The sequence below is a fragment of the Mustela erminea genome, chromosome 6 (genome assembly GCF_009829155.1).
Source record: "Mustela erminea isolate mMusErm1 chromosome 6, mMusErm1.Pri, whole genome shotgun sequence".
Taxonomy (NCBI): Eukaryota; Metazoa; Chordata; class Mammalia; order Carnivora; family Mustelidae; genus Mustela; species Mustela erminea.
The window spans coordinates 183609-206066 of record NC_045619.1 but is presented as its reverse complement, the minus strand read 5'-3'; the positions used below and the strand labels follow the sequence as shown (position 1 = coordinate 206066).

The window sequence follows — 22458 nt, the reverse complement described above, 5'->3', positions numbered from 1 at the left end:
TTCAAAAAATGATAGAAGAAATTTATAATCCTTAAGGATGATAATGGGTTAATATCTATAATACATAAGAAACATTTCTAATTAATAAGACAGAAAATCCAATACTAAAAAAAAAAAAAACTCTGGAAAACCACAAGTGTTGGTGAGGATGTGGAGAAATTGGAGCCCTTGTGAGCTGCTGGTGGGGATGTAAGGTGGTGCGTCATGTGTAAAACAGTCTGACATCCCCCTTAGGAAGCCAGGCAAAGAATTACCATATGACCTAGCAATTCCACTTCTAGGTAATATTCCAAACAATGGAGAGCAGGTTCTCAAACAAATAACTTGTACACATGTTAATAGTAGCACTATTCACAAGAGCTAAAAGGTGGACACAACAAATATCAATCAAATGATGAATGAATAGATAAAATATGATATATCTGTACAGTGAGATTATTATTCAGCCATAGGAAGGAATAAAATACTAATATATTCTATAGTATGGATGAACCTTGAAAATATTATGCTAAGTTAAAGAAGCCAGAAACAAACTGTATTTACATATTATATGATTTATTTATATAAAATATCCAGAATGGATAAATCCAGAGGGACCGGAAACAGATTGCTGGTTGCAAGGGGTTGGGGATAGAGACCACGGGGATGACTGCCTAGGGGTACAAAGTGTCTTTTTGGAATGATGCACATATTTGGAACTAGATAAGAGTTGGTGGCTATGGGACATTGTGAATGTGTTAAATGCTCCTAAATATATACTTAAAAATGGTAAATTACATGGTGTATGAATTTCACCTAAATTTTTAAATTTAAGATGTAGGTACTGTGATTATCTTTATTTTTCAGAAGTAGAAACAGAGAGGCAGAGAGGTTAAGTAGCTGTTAAAGTCACACAGATAAAAAGTGGCACAGGCAGGATTTTACCCAAGTAACCAAGCGCCAGTGTCCGTGATTTTTCTTTTTTTAAAATTATTCTTTTACATTTTATTCCAATAACGTTATAGTTCTGCCCTTCACATTCAGGTTAGTTAGTTCTTTGGTTATTTATTTATTTGAGAGAGAGAGTGGGAGGAAGAGGGAGAAAGAATTTGGAGCAGACTCCCTGCTGAGTGCGGCGTGGGGCTCAGTCCCATGACTGTGAGACCATGACCTGAGCCAAGAGTTGGACACTTAACTGACCTGGGAGCCCTAGTTGGTTATTTATTTATTTACTTATTTAAACATTTTATTTATTTATTTGACAGATAGAGATCACAAGTAGGCAGAGAGGCAGGCAGAGAGAGAGGGGGAAGCAGGCTCCCCGCTGAGCAGAGAGCCCGACTTGGGGCTTAATCCCAGGACCCTGAGATCATGACCTGAGTTGAAGGCAGATGCTTAACTGACTGAGCCCCTCAGCCGCCCCCGATTTTTAAGTAAGCCCTTATTTTTAAGTAAGCTCTATGCACAATATAGGGCTTGAACTCATGACCCTCCAATCAAGAGTCATTTGCTCTACTAACTGAGCCAGCCAGGCACCCCTCCAGTGTCCATATGTTTAACTACCTACAGTATACTGCTTCTTATGGTCCATAAGAAGAAATCCAAAAGACTAACGACCATATGAAGAAAGTCTGGAACTCTACTCAAATAGATCTTCATAATACAGTTGAGTTTAAAAAAGAAGGTACAGGTTGGAAATATAAGGCAATATAGTTTACACAACTTAAAATACATGCATAAAAACAAAATTACAAAATTTACAAAAATACACAGAAAGGGAATAAGCAAAAAAAAAAAAAAAAGAAATGGAAATAAAAGAATGTAAAAAGAAATAAGTGAAGATTGTTGTATGGACCAGTGATGATGACATATTGTGAACTTCGAAGTGAGCTAAACTCCCTGCCAGAGAACCATTAAGAAAAACAAATCAACAAAGCCAGAATCATTAGAAACAGCAAATGAAGGACCCACTATGACAGAGAGGGGATGACTATCAATCACGAACTGAAAACATTTTTTTCCTCCCTGTGCCATGCAAGGAGGTACCAAGGGAAGCAATCACATTCCAATACCTACTTCACTGTTAGCAAGGAAGATGTCAAGAAGCTTAAGACACAAGGTTTCTTAAAATGCATAAAAAGTCGGGGTGCCTGGGTGGCTTAGTCAGTTAAGCATCTGCTTTTGGCTCAGGTCATGATCCCAGGATCCTGGGACTGAGTCCCCACTGGGCTCCTTGCTCAATGGGGAGCCTGCTTTTCCCTCTGCCTGTCGTTACCTGCCTGTGCTCTGGCTCCCTCTCTGAGAAATAAATAAATAAAATCTTTTAAAAAATGCATTAAAAAGTTAAGGAGCTAAGAAAAATTCATTCATTTAGAAAAATATCTATTAAGCCCCTGGCATGGGTCAGCACCTGTTTAACTTTTGGGGACAGACCAATGAGAAGACCTGTCAAAGGTCTTGTCCTCATGATCATTACCTAATAAACAACACTAAGTAAACTTATAGAGTATGTTAAAAGGAAATAAATACTAAGAAGAATCATGAATCAGTGAAGGAGGTTGAGAGTGGAAAAAATGATTTGTGATGTCAAGAAAGGCACCTAGGAAACACTTCATTGAGAAAGCGACATTTAAATTACCTTTGGATGAAGTTCTTGATGTTAATATAGCTCAATTTATCAATCTTTTATTCTGTGTTTAGCATTTTGCCTCTTGTTTAGGAAATCCTACCCCACTCCCAAGTCACAAGATACTCTCCCCTATTTTCTTCCCAAGTTTTATACTTATTTTTGACACTTAAGTTCTCATCATGCTGAAGCTATTATGTGTATATGTGGGTAGGGATCCTTTTAAAATTTTTATTCTTTATGGATAACCAATTTCCCCAGCTTAATTATTAAATAGTTCCTTCTTTTCCTCCACTGATCTGCCATTTCACCTCTGTTATATATAAAAATTCTTGGGCACCTGGGTGGCTCAGTTGGTTAAGCATCTGCCTTCGGCTCAGGTCATGAGATCGAGTCCGGCATCGGGCTCTTTGCTCAGCAGGGAGTCTGCTTCTCCCTCTCCCTCTGCTGCTTGCACTCTGTCAAATAAATAAAATAAAATAAATAAAATTCTTGTGTGTGTGTGAATTTGTGTATGTATGTGTGTTATGTGTGTGTACGTCTGTGTATGTGTGACTGTGTGTGTGTGTGTGTCTGTTTCTGGGCTCTCTGTTGTATTCTGTTACTCAACTTGTCTATTCCTAAGTCAAAATGACACTGTCTTAACTATACAGTTTTAATACATACGTGTGTGTGTGTGTGTGTGTATAAAATATATATGATATAATATAATATAAATTTTTAAAGATTTTATTTTTTTATTTGAGACTGACAGAGAGAGAGAGCGACCACAAAGAAGGGGAGAGGAAGAAGCAGACTTCCTGCTGATGGGGAGCCCACTCGGGGTTTGATCCCATGACTCTGAGATCATGATGATCTGAGCCAAAGGCAGATGGCTAACCGACTGAGCCGCCCAGGGGTCCCTTAACTATATACTTTTATAATAAATCTTGCTAATGGTAGGATAAACTCCATCCTTCTCTTCCTCAGAAATATCTTAGCTATTTTTGGCTTGTAAGTCTCTCATAAATGTTTTAGAATAAACTTGTCAAGTTCCATGAAAAACCCTAGAAGGATTTTCACTAAAACTACTTTAAAGTCTAGGATGAAATCTGGGGAGAACAGTCACATTGATTGCTTTAAATCTTTCTGCTCACAAATGTTGCTAAAGCTCCATTTATTTGATCTTTGGTATCTGTTAGTCAAGTTTGATCATTTTCTGCATAAAGGCCTTGTACATTCCTTCTTAAATTTTTTCCAGGGGAATTCATAGATGTGTGTGTGCACATGCCTGTGTGTGTGTGTGTGTTACTGTTATAAATTCCTTTAAAAAAATGTGGGGCGCCTGGATGGCTCAGTGGGTTGAGCATCTGCCTTTGGCTCCGGTCATGATCTCAGGGTCCTGGGATTGAGCTCCAAGTTGGGCTCCCTGCTCAGGGGGAGCCTTCTTCCCCCTCTCTCTCTGCCTACTTGTGATCTCTCTCTCTGTCAAATAAATAAATAAAATCTTTTTAAAAAATGTGCTCTAACTCTTTGTTTTTGGTATGTGAAAATGCAATTAACTTTTGTATACTGATTTATCTGCAGCTACCTTGCTAAGCTTTATTATTTCCAATAATGTATGCTTTAGATGCTCTCCGTAAATGTGGTTGTCAGCCTCCAACTTGACTACAGTAGTAGCCCTATTTCCCCCTCATTATTGAAAGATAATATTGCTAGATGCATAATTCTGGGTCAATAGTGTTTTTATGACATTTAGATATTATTCCACTAACTTGTAGTTTTCATAATTATTGATGAAAATTCCACTCCAGTTGTCATTCCTTTTCGTTTTCTTTCTCTCTGCTTTCTTGTAGTTTTTCTCTTTGTTTTTGGTGTTTTGAAGTTTTGCAATTACATGTCTAGATATAGATGTCATTTATTTTGTTTCTGATGTGTTTTGTTTTTTTGGATCTGTGATTTCATTATTCATCCTTTCTGGAAAATTCAAAGACCTTATATTATTAACTATTGTTATTGTTCCATTGTCTCTAATGTCTTTTTTCCCCAAGATTTCAAGTAGATATGTATTAGACCTTCTTCAGCTATATCATAAGTGTCTTCATCTCTTCATACTTTTACTTTCTTTATCCCTTTTTGATGCATTAGTCTCCAATTGATTTTCTCTTCAACTCTTGTTGATTTCTTTTTTCTTTTTTTTTTTTTTAAATTTTTTAATTTATTTATTTGACAGAGAGAGATGACAAGCAGGCAGAGAAGCAGGCAGAGAGAGGAGGAAGCAGGCTCCCTGCCGAGCAGAGAGCCCGATGCGGGGCTCGATCCCAGGACCCTGAGATCATGACCCGAGCCGAAGGCAGCGGCTTAACCCACTGAGCCACCCAGGCGCCCTGATTTCTTTTTTATCTTACAATTTTACTTTTCCTTTTGAGAGGCTCCATTTGTTTTTTCAATCGGTCTGTTCTTTTTTTTTTTTTAAAGATTTTATTTATTTATTTGACAGACAGAGATCACAAGCAGGCAGAGAGGCAGGCAGAGAGAGGGGGAAAGTGGGCTCCCTGCTGAGCAGAGAGCCCGACGCAGGGCTCCATCCCAGGACTCTGAGATCATGACCTGAGCCGAAGGCAGAGGCTTAACCCACTGAGCCACCCAGGTGCCTCCAAAGTAATTACTTTTTAGTTATTTTTCTTCCTTCCATGACCATCAACTTTAGGAATAGGGACCTCATAACAATACTGCTGCAGGGCTGTACACTGGGAAAAGGGAAATAATCAGACCTTTTGGGGATTACTAGATGCTGGCTCTGAATTGATACTAATTCCCGGAGACCCAGAATATCTCACTACCAGTCAGTACAGTGATCTACCACTCAGAATAGGGGCTTAAGGAGGTCATGTTGTCAACGGAGTTCTAGCTTGGGTCTGTCTTACAGTGGGCTCAATGGGTCTCTGAACACACTTTGTGAAAATTTTCCCATTTCCAATATGCCTAATGGAAACAGATCACTCGGCAGCTGGGAGAATCCCTACATTTATTCCCTGATCCATGGAGTGAGGGCTATTATGGTAGGAAGACCAAGTGGAAACCACTAGAACTGCCTCTACCTATGAAAGCCGGAAAGCAAAAACAACACTGCATTCCTGGCCGGATGGTACAGATTGGTGTCACCAGTAAAGATTTGAAAATCGCAGGGGGTCAATCTCTCCACATTCCCATTCGATTTGCTGATTTGGCCTGTATAGAAGACAAACCTTAGAGAACAACAGTGGATTACTGTACACTCAGTCAGATGGTGGGTCTACTTCAGCTGCTTTCTAGATGAGGTTTTGTTGCCTGAGCAAACTAATGCATCCCCTGATATCTGATACACAGCTCTTGATCTCATGAATGCTTCTTCTCTGTACTTATCAGTAAAGACCGCCAGAAGCAGTTTGTTTTCTGCGGACAAGGTCAACAACACATCTTCACTACCCTAACTCAGGTGTACCAACTCTCCAGCTTGATGCCATAGTGGAGTGGGCAGGGACTTTCAATGCTGTTCTTTCCCCAGGACATCAGGCTGGTCCATTACACTGATGCTATTAAGCTGACTCGACCCACTGAGCAAAAGAGGCCTAACACAAGAATACATACTGCGTGAGTCCATTTATATGAAACTCTAGGCAATTATATCAGTGATTGCCTGGTGCTGGGGAAGGAGGAGTGGGAATTGACTGGGGAAGGGCAGAAGAAAAACTTCTAGAGTGATAGAAATATTTTGTATTTTGATAGTTGTGTTGGTTACACTGGTGTATACATTTGGCAAAACTCAGCAAACTGCAGACTTAAAATATGCTTATTTTATTGTTTGTAAGTTATACCTAAATAAAGGTGACTTAAAAATAACAAGAACACAATTTATCAATCCTTATGGGTTGTATAAAAATATCTAAAGATAAATCCACAGCCCCAAATGTTTTCATGACTTAAAAAGGAATAAAAGTGAATGGACAAAGCATTCCATGTAAAGGTTTAATAAAACAATAATAAGAATATTAGGGAAGACAGAAGGAAAGAGCCCAGAAACCCTATTAGGCTCACATATGGAGAAATAAATACATATTGAGATGCTTTCCTGGCCCGAATGCCCTTCTCTGAGAATTTGTCTTCATCCACAGGGGTGAGCTTTACCTTCCATGCTATCCACCCATGTGGCTTAGGCAGGCCTGGCTATGAACGATGTACACTACTGCATATGCAAACTTTGCAGCATTTAATAGCGATAGATTGGATGTATACATAGCATCTTGGAAAGAGCTGACATACATAGTTCTGAATGAAAAAAAAAAACAAAACAAATAGCACGAGACATATAACACAATACTATTTACAGAAATTTAAAATAAATTTATAAAATAGCAACATATATTTCATAAGAACACACACACACAAAATATATGTCTGTGGGAGAGAGGAAAGAGAATGGCTATGGGAATAAGGCAAGAAAAATAAACTAGAGGGGTCCTTCATGGGCCAATTATCACAACGTATCATGAACTGAGGGTATGATAAAATTGATTTTCTACATCTGAGATTGAAAATGAACAATTTTTTCTACAACAGCACAATCAGGGACTAGAGGAACAGTCTCAAGGAACCAAGAGAAAACAAAATGGAAAATAACAAAGTAATACGAGAGATTATAGAGATGATAACGAAGATTAACACAAAACGAGATGTACAATGGATAATTGGAATTTCTGAAGAAGTAAACCAAAGAAATAGTATACAAAGTATACTTTGTCATGTTTCTTTAAAAAAAATACTAAAGGGGCACCTGGGTGGCTCAGTCAGTTAAGTGTCCAACTCTTGATTTCAGCTCAGGTCATGTTCTCAGGGTGGTGAAATCTAGCCCGGCATCCGGCTCTGCACTGGGCATGGAGCAAGCTTATGATTCTCTCTCTCCCTCTCCCTCTGCCCCCTATCCCCACTTGTGTGTGCATGTTCTCTCTCTCTCTTAAAAAAAATAATAGCAGAAGTCTACTGCTCTAGAGGTCTAATGTATCCCACAAAAAGTGTTAGAGAATATTAACACCAATCTCATGTTAGTGAAGTATAGAACTTCCAGAATAAAGAATCTTAGAGGCAGAAAAAGTAAGTCACTTTCAAGAGGAGACACATGGGCAGGGCTCACACAGAGCCACTAAATGCTGAAAACATCTTTTAAGTTGTAAAGAAAATAATCACCTAGCCAAATTACCATCCAGTTATAAATGTAGACATATTTTTTAATTTTTTAAAAGATTTTATTCATTCATTTGAGAGAGAGAGGGAGAGAGAGAGAGAGAAACAGAGAGGGCACATGAAGGGGGAGAGGCAGAGGGAGAGGGAGAAGCAGACTCCCCGGTGAGCTGGGAGCCCGACATGGGGCTCAATCCTAGGACCTGTAAATCATGACCTGAGCCAACAGCAGATGCCCAACCATTTGAGCTACCCAGGTTCCCCTTGAATTTTATTTTTAAGTAATCCCACACCCAACATGGGGCTTGAACCTACAACCCCAAGATCAAGAATCACATACTCTATCAACTGAGTCAGTCAGGTGCCCCCACCTTTATAAATTCAAGGAACATATCCATAGCTATAGTTTCTAGGTTAAATATGTGAACTATGGAATACGGGATGTGTAAATCTCAACAACTGTAGGATTTATGTGAACAGAATGTAAATGTTGTAAATATCATTACTAATATGTTATTTGTAGTTGATAATGAACAAATACAGTATAATGAATGACAGTTTTGCCTTAGTTTCTTCATCCATAAAATAGGGATAGTAAGAGTACCTATAGCTCATAAAACTGTTGTGAAGATTAAATGAACTATTTCACATAAAGTGCTTAGAACAGCATCTAGCATTTAATAAATACTGAATAAATGTTGCTTATTAGTATTATTAGATCCTGAACAAGGATAAATGAAATACCTGAAGAAATAACCTGAGTTTCCTTAATGTTTTCCCACAAACCTTCTTAATTTTGGAACAATCTTACAGAAGCGAATGTATTTTTTATGGTGTTTAAAGATGGGATCAGGAGGGTGACAAAGCCTAAGAGAAACAAACTGGGGTTGCTGGGGGGAGGGAGTGTGTGGAGAGGGTGGTGGGGGTGTGGTCATTGGGGAGGGTGTGGGCTATGGTGAGCGCTGTGAAATGTATAAGCCTGATGATTCACAGGCCTGTACCCCTGGGGCAAATAGTACATTATATGTTAATTAAAAAAGAAAATAAAAATACTAAAAAGCTAAAAAAAATGTATATATTTAAGGTGTTCAATGTGATGACTTGATGTACTTACACATTGGGACATGTTTTTAAAAGTTCTTTTTTTTTTTTTTTTTTAAGATTATTTATTTATTTATTTGACAGAGAGAAACATCACAAATAGGCAGAGTAGCAGGCAGAGAGAAGGAGAAACAGGCTCCCTACAGAGCAGAGAGCCCGATGCGGGGCTTGATCCCAGCACCCTGGGACCATGACCTGAGCTGAAGGCAGAGGCTCAACCCTCTGAGCCACCCGGGCACCCCAAAAGTTCTTATTTTTAATGTCATTAAGTTACTAATCTTTTCCTTATATTATTAGTGTGTTTTGTGTACTTTTTAAGAAATCTTTCTCTGACATAAAGATATTTGCTTACATTGAAAAAAAATTATTTCTTTAGAATGAAGAATTTCGGGGCGCCTGGATGGCTCAGTGGGTTAAAGCCCCTCGGCCTTCGGCTCAGGTCACAGTCCCAGGGTCCTGAGATCGAGCCCCGTGCAGGGGTCCCTGCTGCTCCCTCTGCCCCTCCTACCTGCCTGTACTCTCTCTCCAATAAATAAATACTTTTAAAAAAAGTGAAGAATTTCTTCAGTTTCACTTCAGTTTAAATTCTTAAGTAAAATTAAGGTGAATTCCCTATTTTAAAAGTAGCTTATATAGTATGACTCTATTTTAATGAAAGCATATCTTTAAAAAAAAAAGATTCCTCCATGCATCAATCCATTGATCCATCATTCTATTTTTGCACAGACAGAGACTTGCCATAAGGTTCACCAACATTAATAGTTAATTCTGGGTGACTGAGTTTTGTTGATTTTATTTTTTCTATTGTTTCAGCTTTTATTTATTTTTGAGAGAGAGAGAGAATCTCAAGCAGGTTCCATGTGATGTGGGGATTTATCTCACATGACCCTGGGATCATGACCTGAGCCAAAATCAAGAGTCGGTTGCTTGACTGACTGAACCACCCAGGTGGCCCCCATTTTAGCTTTTAGTTTTGCAAACTTCCTGAATGATCTTTCCTCTAGTCTTCCTTCTCCAAACCATTCTTCTTCAGTTACCAGAGGTATCTTTCTTTTCTTTTCTTTTTTTTTTTTAAGATTTATTTATTTATCTGAGAGAGAGGAGAGAGAGAGTGAGCAAGGGAGGGGCAGAAGGAGAGCGAGAAACCCAAGCAGACTCCTCACGGAGCGAGGACACCAACACGGGGCTCCGTCTCACAACTCCGAGATCAGACCCGAGCTGACACCGAGAGGCAGAAGCTTTAGCTGCACCACCCAGGCACCCCCAGGGATGTCTTTCCAAAACAAAGTTTCTTCCTTGAGATCCCAAATGGCTTCCTATTACCTAAATAAGAAAGGTCAAACTCTTTAGCTTGGCACGGAGACCCTTCTTACCTTTACAGCCTCTTCTTTCTTTGGTCTGTGATCTTGTGAGTCCCATGCGCTAATCTCATTCCTTGACTACACCTGGCTTTCCTTCACTGGCACCCAGCCTAGGCTCTCTCGTCTATAGGCTTCCTTCTCCTGTCTGCCTCCAACACCCCTGGCTCATCTGTCCAATCTCAATTCCTTCCCGAATGCTCTGTTCAAAGCCTCACTTGCCTCCCCAGTCAGCCTCTTTTTTTGTTCCCTCTGTAGCGCTTGGTATATACCATTATCAGCATGCTCCAGATTATAGTTTTAATATAAAATTGAAATGTGTTTTGGGCGCCTGGGTGGCTCAGTGGGTTAAGCCGCTGCCTTCGGCTCAGGTCATGATCTCAGGGTCCTGGGATCGAGTCCCGCATCGGGCTCTCTGCTCAACAGGGAGCCTGCTTCCTTCTCTCTCTGCCTGCTTCTGCCTGCTTGTGATCTCTCTCTGTCAAATAAATAAATAAATAAAATCTTTAAAAAAAAAATTGAAATGTGTTTTAATTTACATATTTAAATTATAATTAACCATCTTGATGTCTGTTTCCAGCCCCCTACCTACTTATTCTAATGAAGGAGCATCTCTATTTGGCATCTCTATTCAACTTTATTTACTTATTTATTTATGATTTTATTTATTTATTTGAGAGAGAGAGCATAAACAGGGCAGGGGCAGAGGAAGCCGGAGAAGCAGACTCCCCATCGCAGAGAGTCTGATGCAGGGCTTGATCCCAGGACCCCCGGATCACGACCCAAACCAAAGGCAGCCACTTAACCAACCGAGCCCCCCAGGTGCTCTGGATTATAGAACTTTCTAAAAAGGTGTTTTAAAAATATAAAAAGCTTTCAAGTACATAGACCAAAAAATGCAAACATTTTTAAGTAGGAACTTTCTAAAGCCCATTGTAACAAATGGAGATTATTTGCAAACTAATAACGTCCTTAAAAACAGGTTGTTTCTCATTTGAGTAGAGTATGCATACTTTCTAAAATTTGTTTTATATTAGTATTTTCTTTAATATAACTTAGGCTTACAAATTAGAGAATTATACATATTCTGGATTAGAACGAAATAAAGAGATTATAATGGGGGGTGGCCGGATCAGTTTGTGGAACATATGACTTGATCTTGGGGTTACGAGTTGAAGCCTCACATTGGTTGTAAGATTACTTAAAAATAAAATCTTTGAAAAAGTAATTATAATGGTATCACTACCATGGCTGTTTATCACTTAAGGGAAACATGTTGAATAACAGACTAACATTCTTTTCCCAAAACGGAGAAATTTGTTCAACTCCACTGCTGCTTTATTCCACGGAACTAAGTGAACCTCCCATTTCAGCACCTCATCTGTCTTAGCACTATTACTCTGAGTTCTGTGTTTAAACAACTCATAGAAAGTAAGTTCTAATTCTGTTCACAGGTGTTATATTGTTTGTCATTTGCTAAGTATTTGAGCTTGGGTCTGGTACTGTGCCCAGTTACAAAAAAGAAATCACCATTTCTGCCCTCAGAAGAGTCCAGTCGCAGAGATAGGATACAGACACACATAAAGTAATCAGAAAACACTGCGAGGCGATCTTTTGGTGGTAGGGTCCAAACTCCGTGGTAGAGTAGTTACATGGCGTAGAAGCTGAGCGGTGGTCAGGGAAGACCTTGTTAAGGAAGCTGATTTGAGCTCAGAAGTGTAGGAAGAATTTGACCTACTGGAAATAAGGGGGGAAACAACCTACCTGAGATTTTCTCCATCTCTTCCAGTAGCTTTTCCAAGTCTTTATTCAGGTCTGACAGCATTTTCAGCATGTTGTCATAGTTTCTTTCTCCAGGGTCAGAATCAGCCATCTAGGCGGTGCACAGAAAGAAGATGCAGTGAGAGAGATATCAGGGTTTCGATTCCAGCTCTATTTCTCACGCCTGGAAAGGCCAAACCAGAAATCTGAGGTCATCTTTAATTTCTCCTTGTCTTACTATCCTGACATAAGGGGTCACTGAAACTCACCCATTTTATTTGTTCATGGAATATTTACTCATCTGTGGGTCAAGAAGGCCCAGTGCTTGGGAGTAGTCAGTGAACGCTACCTTTGTGGAACTCGTAGTCTTGCCCAGCTCTTTAAAGACTTTATCCTCCCTCTATCCAAGGCTGCAACTTTACTTGAGGTCCATTCTTTTATCCACCATTGAATAGATTGACTGAGCATCTACTATGTGCCAGACATCTACTACGGCTGTGTAGATACTGTGGTATATTTGTGGGTCCAGACAGATAAAACCCATGCTCTCACTGAACTTCCATTCCAGGGGGAGACACAAATAATAAACAACAGAATGGTAAAGATACCTTCAGTTTGTGGTCACTGCACAAAGAAAACAAAACAGCATGGTTTAATAAAGAGGACCTTTCACGGGGAGGGGTGCTTTAGCTTGTCAAGTCAGCCGAGTCCTTTCTAATGAAGCAGTATTTGAACTGACACTTCAGTGGTAAGCATTTTGGATTTTATTTCATTTTACTTATTTGAGAGAGAGCATGAGCAGAGAAAGGGGCAGAGGCAGAGGGACAAGCAGACTCCCCACTGAGCAGGGGGCTTAATGTGGGGCTCAATTCAGGACCCTGAGATCATCATTTGAACTCAAGGCAGATGCTCAACTAACTGAGCCACGCAGGTGCCCCTGACACTTGAATCATAAAAGAGCTAAGGGAAGACAGAAAGAATGGGTCGAGAACAGCTGGGAGTGGTCTTCATGTGTTTCAAAGCATGGAAAGAAAGTACAGCATGGAGTTCAGGAGCAAAGTGGTATAAGGTGAGATCAGTTCAGTAGGCAAGAATTTTGGTTTTGAGTATGAGGAAAAGCTATTGGAAATTGAGAGCAGGAGATCATGCTTTAAGAGAATGACTTCAGCTGCCATTTGGAAGATGGAGTGCTATAGAAGGCTGAGAGGAGGTAAGAGTGGGAGAACCAGATAGTTAAGAGAGCACTAGAATGGTCTAGAGGTGGAAGTAGCTTTGGTTTAGGGGTAAGTAATGATATCAATGGTGAAAAGTGGAAGGGTTCAGGCTGTATTTTAGAAGATGAGCCAAAAGAATTTGGAAAGGGATCTGATATGTCTATGTTTGCAAGGGTAAGTGGTGGGAAGAGAAAAATCAAAATGACTCCTAATTTTGATGAGAACAACTTAATACATGGTGGTGTTATTAGCTGAAGTGGGGAAGACTAAGAGAACAGATTAGAAGGGAAACGAAATGCTCTATTTTTTTAAGTTTTATTTATATAAGTAGTCTCCACACAACATGGGGCTTGAACTCACAACCCTGAGAGTAAGAGTCACAAGCTCCACCGACTGAGCCAGCCAGGTGCCCCCCAAAATTCTCTATTTTGAGTATGTTAATGAGAGATGCCTTTTAGACCTGTGAGTAGAGATTCAAATAGCCAGATGAATATATAGGTCTGGAATTCAGGAGAAAGGTTGGAGCTAAAAATACAAAGTTTGGAACTAATGGTGCACACTCTCTTCACCTTTCACTTGGACAATTTTCATAAACTCCTAACTTCCTGCTTCTGGCTTCATCTTGTCAAATCCGTTTTCCAGTTCACCTCCTGAATGACCTTACATAACATGCAAATCCAACCATGTCACTCTGTTAACAACCCTTCAATAGCTCGCATTTTCTTTCAGGATAAAACATAATCTCTTACTACATATGTAAGATCCTTAATAACCTAGCTCCTGACTCTTCCCATTCTCATCCAGTTCTGGGTTGTGACCAAGTAACTGAAGAAAGCCTTAAGAGATCTCAAATTAAAATCTGTAAGAGTTGTGTATTTCCATGAGACATGATTAGAAAAGATCCATGAAAAAACATAAAACTCTGTAAAGTTAAAAAAATTTACAGTTTTCTTATAAAAGAGCTAAAGAAATTCAAAATGGATTAAAATCATTCTATCATGTAGATGGTTACAAAATCTGTGCAAAAGCAAAGTAGATAATGACACACTTCATATCTAAGTTGTGTGGCCACTTGCTCAATTTATTAATTTATATGCTACCTGTTATATTCTTTTACCCACACATTCAACACGTATTTATTGAGCACTATTTTAGACTCTGAGAATACAGCGGTGAACAAAACAGGTTAAAATTCCTGATTTCATGGAATTTATATTCTAGTGGTGAGAGAAAAATACGAACAAGATTAAGAAGTGAAATAAATATACGGAGGGGACAGGTACCAAGGAAAAAAGTCAACCAGAGATGGAGGGGGGAACGGTGTGTGTGAGGGGGGGCTGTAATTTCAATAAGTGTACGGCCTTGTTACGATGAGCACAGGGTGTCGAATGGAAGTGTTGAATCACTATATTATACACCTGAAACTAACATTATGCTATATGTCAACTACTAGAATTTAAATAAAAACTTATAAAAAAAAAAGAAAGGAGCAAAGAGTTGGAGAAAAAAGAGAGAGAGAGGCAAACCAAGAAACAGACTCTTAGAGAACAAACTGACAGTTGCCAGCGGGAGGTGGGTGAGGGGACCGGCTGAACATGTGATATCAAGGAGCGCACTTGTCATGAGCGCTGAGTCTTGATTGAAAGTGTTGAATCACTATATTGCACATCTGAAACTAACATTATACTGTACGTTAACTAAATGGAATTTAAAGAAAAACTTAGAAATAAATAAGTAAGTGTGCACTGAAGTGATTTTGACCAGAGACTTGCAGGAAGTGAGAGAAGGGGCCATACAGATACCTGGGAAAAGTGTATCCCAGGCAGAGGAAAGAGTAAGAACAGAGCCCCCGAGCTTGGAGTTAGCTGGGTGAGCTGGAGGAAGAGCAACGAAGGCTATAGTTGGTTCAGAGAGAGGGAAGGGGAGAGTAGCAGAAAATGAAGTAAAAATGTGGGGGAGTAGAAGTATGGTGGACCCTGAGGCCACCAAAGAGACTCTTTTTCTTTGGGTGAGATGGGAGTCTGGGGGGGGGGGATAATCTGATTTACATTTTAATAAATCACTAGGTTGAGAGTAGCTTCTCTGGACCCAGGTGGAAGCAGGGAGACTAGAAGCCCACTAGAATAATGCAGGTGAGAGATAATAACAGCTTGGATTAGCACAGAAATGATGTAAGTAACATGAAGAGGATAACTCAGGGTACGTTTTGAGGGCAGGGCCAAGAAGATTTGCTTAGTCAGTGTGGAGTTAGAGACGACACGAAGATTTTTGGCTGACAACCAGAAATGGAGACACCATTAACTGAGATGAGGGAAAACAAGAAGACGCTGGGTTGTGCGGGAAAGAAAGAACTCAGTTTTGAACATGCTAAGATGGGTGATGGGTACTGAGGAGGGCATGTGCTGTGATGAGCACTGGGTGTTATACTTAATGAATGAATACTGAACACTATATCAAAAACTAGTTAAGCATTATACAGTGGCTAACCGAATATAACAAAAAGAAAAAGATATCTATGAGGCATCCAAGTGGGGATGCTGAGCAGGCAACTGGATAAATGAATTCAGGACAGAGTAGGCTAAAGACAGAAATTTAGGAGTCATCAGCATACAGATGGTATCTGACATGAGGCTGGGTGAGATCAAGGGAGATAATACAAACGGAGAAGGGGTCCATCAAGTTTGGGGAGATGTGAAGGAACCAGCCAAGGAGACTGAGGAAGAGGGGCCAGAGAGGTAGAAGGGAAGCAAGTCTGGACTCCTAAGTCAAGTCCAGACTCTCAGAGAGTCACTGGACCCCAGCTAATGTCCTCTGATGACATAACATCTCAACAAGCTGAGAAGACAACTCTAGAGAGTATAAAAGAAAGAAACCCCCAAAACTGTATGGGATAAAATAGGTGTTTCCTTAGTGGGTGAATAGCTTATAATGCTGAGAAGGTAAGGAATTAAGATAAGACATGTTGAAGAGCATAAAAAAGAATTTCTGTGGCACCTGGGTGGCTCAGTGGGTTAAGCCTCTGCCTTCAGCTCAGGTCATGATCTCAGGGTCCTGGGATTGAGCCCTGCATCAGGCTCTCTGCTCGGTGGGGAGCCTGCTTCCCCCACTCTCTCTGTCTCCCTCTCTGCCTACTTGTGATCTCCCTGTCAAATAAATCAAAAAAACCTTGAAAAAAAAAAAAGAGTTTAGAATGAGATAATTATTTAGAATAAATAATCCAATAATCTAATAAACTAAAAATAATCTAATAATCTAAATCTAGTGATTTAGAGCATAAACTTAAATGCTCAAGAAAAACTGGATTTTTAATATTACTTATGTTAATAAAATAACATTACTTTTTAAAACCAAAGTAAACAATCAAATGCTCTTTCCTCTGTCTAAATAATGCCTTTAAGGTTACCGGAGCTCATATTTATCAATATCTAGCCATGTCCTCACATTTACTCTAAGCTTCAGTCATATCCAATATTTGGAAAATTGGGGTATCTACCATATGCCAACTAAGGCCTACAGAAAAAAGGGATTAAAAAATAAACAGGTACTCAGTGCTGTAAACAAAGAAATAAGTCTGGCAAAAAGAAACCTGTTGTAAAGCAGCGTTCTTTGAAGAGCAATAGCCATTCAACCAGATGTCCTTGCTCGGTTTCAAATCAAAGCCTTCAAATATAAAATGGCCCCTCTAGCCAAGTCATTGAGAACTCTGCAAACAGGTTCTCTCTTAACCTCCATGTGTGTATACATATTATTCTGTCTGAAATACCCTTCCCTCACGCTCTCTTGTTTTTAAAGACTCAGCTCAAGCGTCACGTCTAGAAGGCTTTCCTCACATTTCCCATTGCCAGCTCTGAAGGTGGTACCTCTTTTACATTTCAACAGCTTCCGCACCTCTTCCAGCCAGACACTGTTCTAAGCATTTACACCTTTAGAGGAACCCTAAAAAGTAAGTACTATTATTGTTCTAATTTACAGATGAGGAAAACAGGGCTCAGAGAAATGACCAAAGTTGCCCCAGGTCAGACAGCAAAGACACAGATCTAAGAACTGGGCCCTGAGAATCTGGCTCCAGTCTGTGCGCTCACACATTACACTCCTGGTATGCAATAAATTCTTGATAAACATGTGAGTGAACGGAACTAACAAGGTGTAGTAAGCAACTAAAGAACAACTTGTGTGTACCCTGAAATTCCAGGATAGAAGGCAGGCTCTGCCATGTATCTGCTGTGAAAGGCTGGCAAGGTCCCCTATCTCCTTAAGTCTCAGCTTCCTCTTCTGTAAAATGGAAATAATAGCTCCTTTGCAGGTGATTGTGAAGACACACACAGCTGTGGGGATAGCAGACACCCACATTCACCAAACGAAATAGTTGGCAGGACTCCATGTGTAACACCAGGTACAGACAGAGTAGTTGCTCAGAAAATATTTTATGTTAAGGAGGTGAGAAAGACATGTGAAGTGAATAATATAAAAGCTAACATGTATTTCATGCTTAGTATGTGTCAGGAACCGTGTAAATTCTCAATGAGCACTGGCTGATTTCACAACCATGGAACAAAGTAAGTGCTATTACTCTCCCTGTTGTGCAGATAGGGAAACTGAGGATTGTGGAAGGATCTAAGCGAAGTCACACAGCCAAGCAGCCGCAGAGCCAGGCTGGAGCACAGTCCCGATTCTAGAGGCAGAGCTCGTTAGCACGCCATTTTCTCACGGCTGCCTCAGACAGTACTGGTCGGCTTTGAGCCTGACTGTCGGGAGGGATGGAACAAAGGACAGAGAATGGGGCTGGAGGAGTGGAGCGAAGAGGCTAACAGAGAGCTCAGCTTGGGGCAGCTTGAGTATGTGGTGCCCGTCCAGGCAAAGCTATCCAACAGCTGAAATACAGGGTTAGAGCCCTAGAGAGAGGGTAAACTAACAGAGAGCTCAGCTTGGGGCAGCTTGAGAATGTGGTGCCCGTCCAGGCAAAGCTATCCAACAGCTGAAATACAGGGTTAGAGCCCTAGAGAGAGGGTAAACTGAAAATAGAGACTTGACGGTGTTTAAATTATGGGAAAAGATGAAATCATTCACAGTGATTGTGTAAAAGAAGAGAAAATGGACTTGGAAGGAGCTCTTAAATATCAGCCATTAAAAGCAGAAGAAAATGAGCCCATAAAAGACACTGATAAAAAGAAAGTAGAGAATTGGGGAGTATGTAGTTGAGACCAACAGAAAAGAGGAGGGAGGGGCCAGTTAATTCATTTAGTCAACAAATATTTATTGAACATCAGGCACTGTTTTGGGTGCTAGGAGTATACTAGCGAACAAAAGATAATATTTGCCCTTGTAGAGTTTACATTCTAGTCAAGGGAGATAAGCAATAAACACATAAATATATAAATATAGAAAATATAGAAATATACATAAATATATAAATAAATATATTATATATATTTATATATAATATATAATATTATTTATATATATTATATATAAATATATAAATTTATATAAATATATAAATATAGAAAATTTGAGTTGGTGATAGAAAAAAAAACAAGGTAGTTTACAAAATAATGGAGTGTCAAGAACTACTCCATCTATGGTGAACTATGGAAATCCCCTTTGAGAAAGTGAGTCTTCAAATAGACTCAAGAAAGTGAGCATGTGAGCCCTGCGGGTATCTCAGGGAAGAATTCTATGCCGAGGAAGCAGGGATGAAAAAGCCTTCAGGCTAACTGTGCTTGAGAAGGACAAGAAGGCTAGAAGTGCTGGAGAGGAGCGAAGGAGAGCAGGATGTTAGGAGAGGAGGATGAGGAGCTGGGGAGGATCCTGCAGTTTCTACAAGACTTTGACTTTAATTCTGAGTGAGCGGAGGAGATATTAGAGGAACTGGAGGGAGTGACACGATTTGAATTATGATTTAAAAGGATTTCTCTGGGAGCGTCTGACTCTTGGTTTCAGCTCAGGTCATGATCTCCGGGTCGTGTGTGGGGTCAAGCCCTGGGTCCACGCTGGGTGTGGGCCTGCTTATGATTCTCTCTTCCTGTGCCCACCAGCCCCGCTTACACACAAGTGCTCACCGTCTCTCTCTAAAACAAACAAATATGTCAAACGATCACTCTGGCTGCAATGCTGAGAGCAGATTGGGACGGGGACAGTGAGGCAGAGAGGAGGCTGTGGCAGAACTCCAGGTAAGGGATGACAGGGCTTGGACTAGAGTGTTAGAAGTGGCAGTAGTGGGAAGTGACCGGATTCTGAAGATGCTGGAAACATGGAGCCAGTAGTATGTGCTGACATCCAAGTAGAAATATGTATCTGTAGTGTTGTGAAAAGCCTGGCTGAATATCTGTATTGAGTCACTGGGGTACAGATGACACTTAAGGCCATGGGACTAGCTGAGGTCTTCTGGGCAGTGAGGGTGGATGGAAAGGAGACTGGAGCTCTCCAGATTGGGAATCTGGGAAGAAGAGGAACCAGCAAAGGAGACTAAAAAGCAGCAGCAGGTCTTGGAAGTCAAGTGAAGAAAGTAAACAAAGAGTGATCAATTGTGTCTCACATAAAGTAGCATAAGGAAAAAAGTGACCGTGGATTCGACAATCTGAAGGTCACTGGCAAACTTGACAGAAGCTGTATTCATGGGGCAGCAGGGACAAAAGCCTGATTGCAATATGTTTACAGAGAAGGGAAGAGAAGTTAAGTAAAACTTGTGTGTTCTGGTTCAAAGAGAAGCAAAGAAAGGGCCAGCCAGCAGCTGGAATGTAATGTGGAGTTACAGGTATCTTTTGTTTTTAAGTTGGGAGAAGTTACAAGAGGCCCAGTGCATTTAAGTTAAGACCTTTTATTTGGGTGTCAGGACTCAGTGAGTAACTGAGTAACAGTAACAATGATAACAAGAATTCCAAGAATAAAGAATTAACAGAGCATTAGGCAAAACAGATAGGGCATGCAGATTCAGTTGAGACAGGTAGGAGAAACGGGAGAAAAATGAGCGGATGATAGAGGGAAGGATTTCTCTTTTTTAAGCTACAAAGGCAGAGACTGGCCTGACTTCAGGTTTATGTGAAAGAACTTAGTCGAACAGAGAAGGCTGAAAACAGAAGAAAGGGTGCATGGTGATGGTGCATGGGCTGGGTTCAGACAGGAAGGTCACTTTACCCTAGAAAGGGTAGGTAAGGGTCCGGGTGGTCCAGGTTCAGACCCGAGGTCTCTAGCTCACCCACAAATGGCAATGAAAAGGTTCTTCTCCTACCAGACATTCTTGGTTTCAGGACAATGAGACGGGTTTGGCAAAGCTGAGCACCTCACTAGAGGCACTTGGATATGCAGCAGAGAAGCAGTGGGTGTGGCTGGGGACACATGGCTGCACAGGACCCTCAGGACTCCAGGGTAGCACAGAGAAAAGGGATGGCGTGTAGCTGGCTTGGGATTTTGAAATGAGTGTGGTGGATGGGCAAAGTGAGGGCACAGGGAAGAGAGTGGATTAAGAGGCGTGAAGATGATGGGTGGGGACAAAGCAGGAGCACGGAGGCCATGTAGTTGGGGGGCAGGTGGACTGGGGATGGAGGTTGCGACCAGGGTGACGCTGGGTTTCCGAGGTGGGATGAGCAGACCCAGGGAGAGGGGACGAGCTGGGGTGGAGGAAGACCACGGGCTAGGAGTCCATGGCTTTCCTTCCTGATAAGGTTGCCGCAGGGGAGCAAGACCAGGACGGGAAGGAGGGTGAGTCCAGTGCCAAAGCCCAGGGGAATGAGAGCAACAGCAGACTAACGGGGTTAGGAGAGCAGGGGAGGACAGGCTGAAGAAGCCCCTTGGGTGTGAAGGGCTGCAGGTAGGTCACAGGGCTCCTGGGGAGTGGAGACTCCAGAGGTGTGCAGCGCTCACGGGCCTGGAGGCCTGGTTGTCGTCTCAGGGTCTTACCTGGTCTGAAGCGTTTGGCAGAGGCTGGGACCCCCTGGAAATGAGAACTGGGAAAGGACAAGTGGGGCTCTGGGGTCAGAGGTTCTTTGTGAGGGGCCCATGCGCGCGAGCAGCACAGGAAGGGCATGCGCATGGGTGGCGGGAGTCCTGGAGTCGGAGGAGGAGCAGGGTGTGGTGTGTGGGGTGCCCGTGTTCCAGGTGTGGGGGCAACAGCTGAGAGGGCCAGGTCGTAGGGGAGAGTGCAGCCTGGAGCTTGCAGAGTAAGAGGTCTGGAGATGTGGGGTGAGGGAACGGGGGTGAAAGCGGGTTTGGGAGGTGAGGAGATGGGCTGAGGAGGCCTGGGGGGGGAGGGTGTGTTGGGGTGGGTACGGGGGGCAAGGAGACTAGAGTGAGGAGGGGTGGGGGAGGCGAGGAGACAGGGGTGAGGGGGTGGGGGAGGGGCTGGGGGAGGGGTGTAGAGACTGGGGCAAGGGTCGGGTGTGGTGGGTGAGGGTGGGGTGTTGTGGCTGGGGCCCGGGGTGAGGAGGGGTGTGAGGGGAGAGAGATGGGTGAGGGGATGTGGGGGGGCGAAGAGACTGGGGTGACGGGTAGAGGAGGAGGAGACTGGGCTGAGGAGTTTGGGGGCGCGAGGAGACTGGGGTAAGAACGGGGTGTGGGGGGCAGGGCTGGGGTGACAGGGGTGTGGGGGGCGGCGAGCGGCCCGTGGCGAGGGGACGGGCGAGAGCGGGATACCGGGTGAGGCGGCGGGCACAGCTCGGGGACGTCGTGGCCCCGGGGAGGCAGGAGGCGCAGGGAGGGCCAGGGACCCGTGGCTGGGCGGGCCTCGCTCACCTCAAGCACCGCCTGCGCTCCTCGCGTGGTGGTCCGCGACCCACTTGTGTGGTGGGGAGCACGCGGCCCGAGCTGGCCACGGAACCCCGCCCCTTTCCGTTAGCAGACCCGCCCCCTGGAGATGATTTCTCGCCCTCATTGGCCAGTGTCCCGAGGCGGAAGGGGCTGGGCCGCAAACACGTGAGTGTGCCGCCCTCTGGCTGGTCCCGAGTCTCGGCCTCGAGGTCTCATTGGCTGGTCTCCAGAGCGGAAGGGGCGGGGTCGCCGCGGGGGCTCTTGCCCGAACTAGGGGTGGCTGAGGCGGAGGGAGAGCGGAACTGAAGGGAGGGTCCTCTCGTGGACCTGCTGGTTGTGCTCTTCTCCGCGGTTCGCCGGCGCAAGGCGTTGCCCGCGGGGCCCGGGCCTCCTGACCACCGCGTCCCCAGTGTCCGGGACAGCACTAGGCCCAGCAGGTGCCAGGAAGCGTTCGTCAGGCCCGGACGCTCTCCGTCTTGAC

The 22458-nt window shown here is 42.5% G+C and overlaps 1 protein-coding gene across 1 annotated transcript in view; it reads right to left on the bottom strand.

Moving 5' to 3' along the window:
• The window catches only part of SYCE3 (synaptonemal complex central element protein 3), a 28229-nt gene extending 5771 nt beyond the window's left edge, over positions 1-22458 (bottom strand). The window contains exons 1-2 of the mRNA XM_032345761.1: positions 21963-22458; positions 12025-12133 (exon numbers count right to left, since the gene is read on the bottom strand). Of these exons, the coding sequence (XP_032201652.1) occupies positions 12025-12133 (109 nt within the window). The 5' untranslated portion in view covers positions 21963-22458. The remainder of the gene's footprint in view (positions 1-12024; positions 12134-21962) is intronic.